General features: G+C 43.9%; 1 protein-coding gene across 3 annotated transcripts in view; it reads right to left on the bottom strand.

Moving 5' to 3' along the window:
- The window catches only part of zbtb16a (zinc finger and BTB domain containing 16a), a 163,478-nt gene that overhangs the window by 13,497 nt on the left and 142,118 nt on the right, over positions 1-7,863 (bottom strand). For all 3 annotated transcript variants that reach the window (XM_031868968.1, XM_031868966.1, XM_031868967.1), the window contains exon 5: positions 6,298-6,468. In XM_031868968.1, coding sequence (XP_031724828.1) covers positions 6,298-6,468 — 171 coding nt within the window. The remainder of the gene's footprint in view (positions 1-6,297; positions 6,469-7,863) is intronic.

The raw sequence follows: 7,863 nt of genomic DNA, 5'->3' as shown, positions 1-7,863 counted from the left end.
AACTGAGACAGGGATGGAGCAGGGGATGTGGGTGTATATGGCAGCGGCAGTGGGAGCTGGGTAAAATCAATAAAAGTGACAGTCTTTATTTGTCTGCGTGAAGTTATCAGTGGCTCCCGCTGTAAGACATTGTGCTCTTTCTAGCGTTTCAACCACAGCAGAGATCACAATCCATCACGGAGCTCGGTGGGCTCGCACGACGCTGCAAGAATAATAATTGAGCTCAGATTCACCTGCCTTTAATTAGGGCCTCTGATCAGACCGGCGAGTGGGATGCTAATACTCAGAGGAGGCCTATGTTATTTACGCTTAATGTCCTGTTGCTGCGCCAGCGTCTGCTGTTAGCAAACTTCATCAAAAATCTGGAATTAGTAGGAAAGAGCTTACTGTTTTTTCAAGTTTCAATACAAGGTTGTTGTTTTTCTTAACTTAAAAGACTAACTGTTCGTCCTCCAAAAAGAAAACCTAAATATTCCTCACTACCATTGACAAAACTATGCTAATTGTATGAGGCTGTTACCCATAAAAACTGGATGCTACATTTGCTGGTTTAGAACAACAGTGCTCAGTCTTATAAAATGCAGAGTGGTTACTGTCAGGGCTCCAGCATCCTGCGGTATCATGTCATGCACGTTATCTCCTGTAGCCAGTCGGGGCCGCCAAAGTGCAAAGATGCACCGGAGAGCTCTGAATGAAGCAGACACAATTCTATAATCACATTGTGAGGAGGGCCAGACAGGACTTCATTTTGTCAGGATATTCTCACAGGGGCTGGAGAATAATGGGGACATGTCCTCTGTCCATCCAAAATCTGCCACTATTACTTCCTCCCTTCCATCTGTCCTCCTCTCATCCCTATTCTTCTTCCCCTCCTTGCCTTCCTTCCCATCCTATCTCTTCTCTCACTCTCCGGTGCAACCACATGGCAGAGAGGCCGCAGATGAGGACTCAGCACAGTGAGGTGGAACCACAGCATGGTGAGTGGACCCGTGGGTGCCCCCGAGCACCGCCACCTGCGTCTCCTGACCCCTCCCCAATGCACCTCCGCCTCTACATTTACACCCCCTCCTCCCCATCACCACCCAAAAGGCCTGCCGAGGGTGCCTGTGCCCATGGGCACCCGGGGCGTGTTCATTATATACAGTAAGAGGCTGTAAATCACTGGGCTCCATCACTGCCAGGACCAGAACTGTCGCTCTCTAAATTCAATTCAGTCCCCCCTCTCTCTCTCTCTCTCTCTCTCTCTCTCTCTCTCACACTCACACTCACACACACTATCAAATACAGCTGCGAACACAAAACACCCCGCCACAGCAGACAGCAAATTGGCTCAGAGTTAAAAAAAAAACAAAAAAACACACACAGACAGACAGTGCACAACAACGGAATATTAATGAAGGCCTGGTCTGTAAAGAGAGAGCGCGTGTGTCTGCGCGGGGTGGAAGGAGAGGGGAATAGCACAGCTGTCATGGCTGCCACTGTTATAAGCCCACATTGTGTGTTTGAACCTATACTGTAGTGCTCATACATGCAATAAAGATATACAAACACAATAAAGGGGCAACATGGAGCTGAGTGTGTGCAATATCCTGGCATGTGAAGAGAAAGGTGATGAAACTGCAGGTGGAAGGAGGAAAATGAGGAAAAAGGAAGACGCATTGAGGGAGAGCGGGAGAGATGGCATGATTAAGATGCTGAAATAAACACCATTAAATCCGGGGTTTTTTCTTCCTTTTCTCCCCCTTCCTCGTCCTAAATGGTGATCCAGTGTCGGAGCCCGCACCAGCAAGGCTGCTTTCAATAGATAAGCCAGCAGACAGGTAAAATGAAGCACACATAATGCATGTCCATAAAAGTGCTTTTTGCTTTTGTCGTTTGATACAACAACAGTGATTCAAACAATAACCGCGAGCTAGAAAGCTTTCTATGGTAGATGAGCTGCCACACTCTCACCATTAAAATTAGGGTGAATACGGAATTGGGATTTTGGTATTTATGAGGAAGTGTCGTCAACATTTACTCCTGTTGTACCTGTGTGAACCTGTGACTTCTTGCACGTGTGCTTGTGCGTCTATATGTTCATGTGCTAAAGACTTCAAATACTCTGACCTTGAATTGCAATTATTACAGCACTATGACTCGATCCAGTTTTCTTCTAAGTCATTGTTTTACATTTATTTTTCAATGCAACAATGGCTGCCTTTAAAAAAACATATATCATAAAATAAGTCTTCATATTGGTGTGTTCTTTTTTCATGCCAGTAAAGCAACATTGAATGGAACTGAATTGAGAATGAAGCAAAACGAAAATTTATAAACGAAAACATTGCGGATGGTTCAACAGGTGGCTGAATCAGATCTGAATAAGATAACACTAGTTTTAACAATAAACAGTATAATACTGCCATGGCCCAGACCGCTGGAACGACTCGTCAAAATGGCTGCACATGAAGGATCTTCCTTCTCGGTCACTGCATGCTGTAATAACTTCCGGTCATGGGTTTTGCTTCTCGGGCTATAGTTGGGTACCTCTGAGTGGTGGTGCTTGTTGGAGCTGTACGCAGGTTGAGAGGAAGATTAGTGGACAATATTCAGGACGGAAAAAAAAGCACTGCCAAATACCTTAAGGAAATAAAGTCCTATATAATCTATGTTTTGATTTAGCGTTAACATTCTCCAAAAAGGACAATATAATGGAGCATCAATAGTAAAGGTGCAAATATATAATTTAAAACCAATAAAAATAAGTAAACTAAAGTTTAGATTTTATGAGATAGAATTGTTTGTTGTGGTAGTAGTTTGGAGTTTCTTATTACAGAAAGTGAAATTTTGTTTTGGCAGAAGAGTCCCTGATTTTATTGTGTCCTCCACATGTCCACACCCACACCCTTATTTACTATACTTTGTTTGTATTTTGGATGCATGTTGGAAACTTGAAAGTAAAAAAATATATATAACAAAAACCTGTGACATGGATGTGGACAGGTGTCCACATTGGATGGACTTTGTTGGATGAGGGTAGTGCACTCGCGGTCTCTGTATAAAGCTAGGCAATGTTATATAAGGCAGCTTCTCTGAGGTAGATACCCCGTCTCGCTCTGTCTGTTTTTAAACACTATTTTCGCCTTGTTAAACAGCAAAGTGTGGATGAGATTATTAACATCAAAGTGTAAATGTAGAGGAACACCATGTTTGTCTTTTTTTTTTTTTTTTTAGGGTAAATTAGGACCTATTTCTGGCTCCCATTATGGCTGTGTGAGTGGCTGACTTTATAATCCCCCGACAAAAGGCTCCGCATCATATTTAAACGATTGCTTTCGCGGCTGGCTCATTGTGATTTAACACACGGCCACAGTGGGATGCGGTTCAAAGTGGCACGAGGCTGCAAAGTCTCATCTGCAGCTCCAGAGACGAGCTGGGGTGACATTTGCGTCGCCCGGGTGGGCAGGTGGATCAGAGACGCTGCTTTTGTCCTCTCCAATGTCTGGCAGACAGAGCAGATGTGTGCATTGCTACTGTACAGACGGCTCAAGCGGCTCTGTCCACAGCCCCTCCCTCCCTCCCTCCCCCCCCCTTCCCCCATCACACACTAATGGTGTATTCGCCTGACTTGTAAATAGGGCCGACTGCTCTCATCTCACTCCTTTCGTTTCAAATATTTATCCGTGAGCCGGTGAGCTAAATCGGCTCTGACAGTGAGACTGTTATTTAAGGTCGCAGACGGGCGGCTGGGTGAGAGAGAGAGAGAGAGAGAGGGTGAGAGAGAGAGAAGAAAAAAGCATCCATCCCTCGCCGCTGAAATGGGATTCATTTCCATGTGTTCATATTCTGTCATGGTTACGTTTTTTTCACTCTGAATAGCAGCATCCGTCAGGCTACCTCTGCTCCCTCGAAACAATGTATTAGTATCCTGGCCTCGCCTCAGTAGAGAGCCAGCACTGAGAGAATTACTGGAGTGGACTGGAAAAAAACAAAAACAACAACAAAAATGCTCTCTGTAAATAAGCTGCGTCTGACTGCTGCAGAATTCATTTTGGGTTTGACCTGAATTAATGCTGTTTATTCAGCTGAGCTAGAGGAGCAATGTAACTGGGTAGGGATAACATAATTCACTCCCATTTCCTAAACTAACATGGCTTTTAACTTGTAATATACTGTAAGCTATATTTGTCCATGATGATCTTTGTCGTGGGCAAGATTGTTGAAGGTGCATTCCTACTATTACTAGTAGGGTGGGAGGTGGTAATAGGAAACAATAAATCCGATGAAAATGTGTGCTCAACATTTGTCTAAAAGAAAAAGCATATCCAACATTTAAGGCTTTCTGTGTAGTTAGATATTTGCATGGGCAAGTTTCTCAGAAATTAATATACATATATACATATTAATTGATGTGAACTATCACATGAACATTCCATGTTCTCATATCATGTTCATTTATCACACGTGAAATTAGCGAGTTTTTTGCCATGTTCCACATGTAATAAACATGTGCTTTTTTAAGAGTGCTTTTCAACTGATCCTCTTCAACACATGACCTCATTATCAGGCAATAAAGCAGGTCACACCGTAAGCTCTTTATCATGTCAGTTGATATTGTGTATGAGTGGAGCATATTCCCATATACCCAAACAAAGCTAAAATTAATCATTAAACCAAAATCCTACTGCCGCACAGTGACCCTGGGGCAGATGGTAATCTAGCCTTGCTATTATGCAACATAATGATAATAACATGTCATAATATTGAGACCGTCTCTAACCAACGGTTGGTATTCATTATGTGGAGGTCATCAAAAATATTTACAGCTTAAAAAACACGTTTTAGTGCCGATTTCCCCCTGAAATGTGACCAAAAACCCTGGAGTGGCTCCTCTACTAAAGCTCCACTCAGACATTAATGTCCTAACTCTTTTCAAATTGTTTCAATGATTAAAAATGTCAGAAATAAAATCTTTAAAATGGCACTGATCCCAGTGACTTAACACTCAATTTTTCTGTTTTGATTTCAAATCCTTGATGTCAATATGAATCCTCACTGCGCGGTCTGCTCTGCTCTATTAGTAGAAGAAACGGAATACATTCAAGTGTGCTCTTTTGAGAATAAAGGGCAGACCAGACATAAATGGTGACGCAAGTTCACTGCAAATTCTTATTTGAGCAAGACCAACAGAGTCGAGTTATTCCCTGACCAGAGATGCTGCTGCAGCATTGCACTGGTGCACCTGAGGCGCCGATGTAAATTGGGTTGGACCAGGAGGGATGAATTATTAGTAGATGTGGCAGGAGCTAGAAAGCATGGCAAATTAAAGGCACAGTCTGTAGGACTCAGGGGCATTTAGTGTTGTGGTTGCAGATTGCAACCAACTGAGCACCCCTCTGCTCACTCCTCCCTTTCCAAGACTGGAGTCCGGCGGCTGGCGGTGCCATCGTTTTGCACTATGTGGCTGATGTTACCGCAGTTTCACAAGTGTGTCAGAGAACTACGGTGGCCTTCAGTTCACATAAAAAAGTGCAAGGCTCTCTTTAGTGAGAGGGCATAAGCAAGTGTATTTATCTATTCTGGGCTACTGCAGAAAGATGGTGGTGCAACACGGCGGACTCTGTGAAGAGGACCCGCTCCCTATGTAGATACAAACGGCTCATTTGATTCTTATTTTTTGGTTAATACACTCCTGAAAACATAGTTATGAATATTATGTTAATTTCCTGCTAATATATCCCCTGAAATGCTACACACTGGCACTTTTAAAGGATTTTGTATGACCTAATGCACTATAGTCACTCTAGTAAGTTCTCCAAATGTAGTCAATGTTTTATTGGATTATCGTGGCTTTGGGGGAGCAGAGCTTGATGGCGGGACTCTTGATGTGTCAGTCAGTCTGTCTTCTAACCCTCAGCTATGTTCTAAGCTGTCTTGATTGCGGATAGGGGTGGCTGCCATAAGTTTACTTCAGAGTAAGAAGCTCAGAGTCCACGAGAAGTGCCGAATAAGAGCTACTGCACCCTCATGTGAAAGGGAGCTCGGTGTGGTGGTTTTGGTTTAGACACATGATGACGATGTCTCTCAGAGGCTTGTTCAGGTATTTTGGTTTAAAATGGGAGCGGACCTACAGTCCACCAAAACGGATCCCACATCCCTTCAGGGACGGGAAGGTCAAGGGATTCCCCAGAATGAGCTGGAGAAAGTGTTGAAAATGAATAGACGGATACACACGGTGGAGCACACAAATGCTTCACCGGTGAACTTAAGGCCCCATCGCCGAAGTGAAGATGGTTGGTGAGTGCTTCCACTGACCTGTGTGTGAGCGTAGGTGACGCTTGAGTGCAGTGTGGCTGGGGAAGGTCCGGTTGCATTCACTGCAAATGTAGCTGCGAACGCCGGCATGGACTTCCATGTGCTGCTGCAGCGCCGGCTGGGTCTGGAAACGCTTCCCGCAAAGCAGGCAGAAGATGGCCATGTCGGACCCTGCAGAGCAAAAGACACAATATGTTAAGTTAGTGGTGAGTTTTATTACAGGTACAAAAACAAAACACGGTGGAGCTAGACAGGGAAACGGCACAACCAATGCCCGCTTCGCACAAAAAAAAAAAAAAAAAATCACACTAAAGGTTGCACATGCACACAGTGATTAAGACGCAGGATAAGCAACAACTCAGGTGTGATTGTTATGGGCTCAGACATGGAACATTTTACAAACTTAGCCTTCATAGGCTTACATGAAGCAAACTGTATTTATAGGATTAAAGGTGCAAACAGAACTCGAGTTTCAGAGCGGCTGTGTAGAAGATAAAGATCTCCTATGCAATACTTCAATCGAATCTTGACTCTAGCGAGCATTGTGCATTTTTCTCCAGCAGAGATAAAGAGCGCACAGTTGCAAGCGCGCAAACACACACACAAAAAAAAAAAAATAAATCACAAACAGGAACAGACACACGCACAGCTGCACGCTCCCTTGAACACACTCCCTTCACACTTTTTCAATTACCAGACTGGGGAAAACTCTGGGGAAGGACTGAGTGTTTGGAGCTCAGTTTCTATTTCATCAGTCAATAACACATCTTTGGGGCAAAGCTGACACTAATTTAAAAATCTATGAAGAGCAGCCCGCCTCATGTTCATAACCACTGGAGGAGGGGAGGAGGGCCCACGACAGCCTCCGCGCCAGATCAATCACTGTCTCTGCTGCTCTACATGCTAAAGAACAGGGATGGAGGGAAGATGCACCGCTGGAGGATGATGGCGATAGGAGGAAGGGTAGAGAAGAGCTGCAGGATTGCAGGTAAAGATAAAAGTTTCAGTTTGTAGTAGAGGAGGCTGATGTACAAATCCAAGAGGGGAAAAAAAAACATCGAATTTTGGTGCATGTAGGGGAGAGAAATAAATATTGACAAACCTTCCCTTTCCGACTTGAGCTCTGTCTCTACTTTTCATTTACTGTTGTACAGGAGAGAGTGTCGGCAGGAGTGTAGAGCTTTCATTAGATCCTTGTTGAACACCCATGACTGAAAGCCTGAGACACTAATCTGTCAGCCCTACAGGTGAGTAGGATTCGGCCTTTTCTCTAGGCTCACCATCAGGGCAGATTTCCCTCTTTTACACAAGATATATTATGTTATATTTGGCAGATTGCCAGAAAATTCGCTGAGCACATTCAGGCATAAACCTCGAGCATAAACCGCTCTGGTCTAATGGCACCACGGAGTTTCCTCCAGCTCACAGGACAAACTTCATATATCACCCAAAATGTTAACAGTAAACATGTCAAATGTTCATACTGCATGCGTCTTCAAAATGCACGCTCATTTTACATTTAGATTTTCTTTTCAACGATTTTGAAGACGCATTTTCAGTAGGTGG

Source organism: Anarrhichthys ocellatus, unplaced genomic scaffold (assembly GCF_004355925.1).
Source record: "Anarrhichthys ocellatus isolate YVR2014 unplaced genomic scaffold, GSC_Weel_1.0 scaffold45, whole genome shotgun sequence".
Classification (NCBI taxonomy): domain Eukaryota; kingdom Metazoa; phylum Chordata; class Actinopteri; order Perciformes; family Anarhichadidae; genus Anarrhichthys; species Anarrhichthys ocellatus.
The sequence above is the reverse complement of the archived record's forward strand: the minus strand, read 5'-3'. Positions and strand labels throughout refer to the sequence as shown.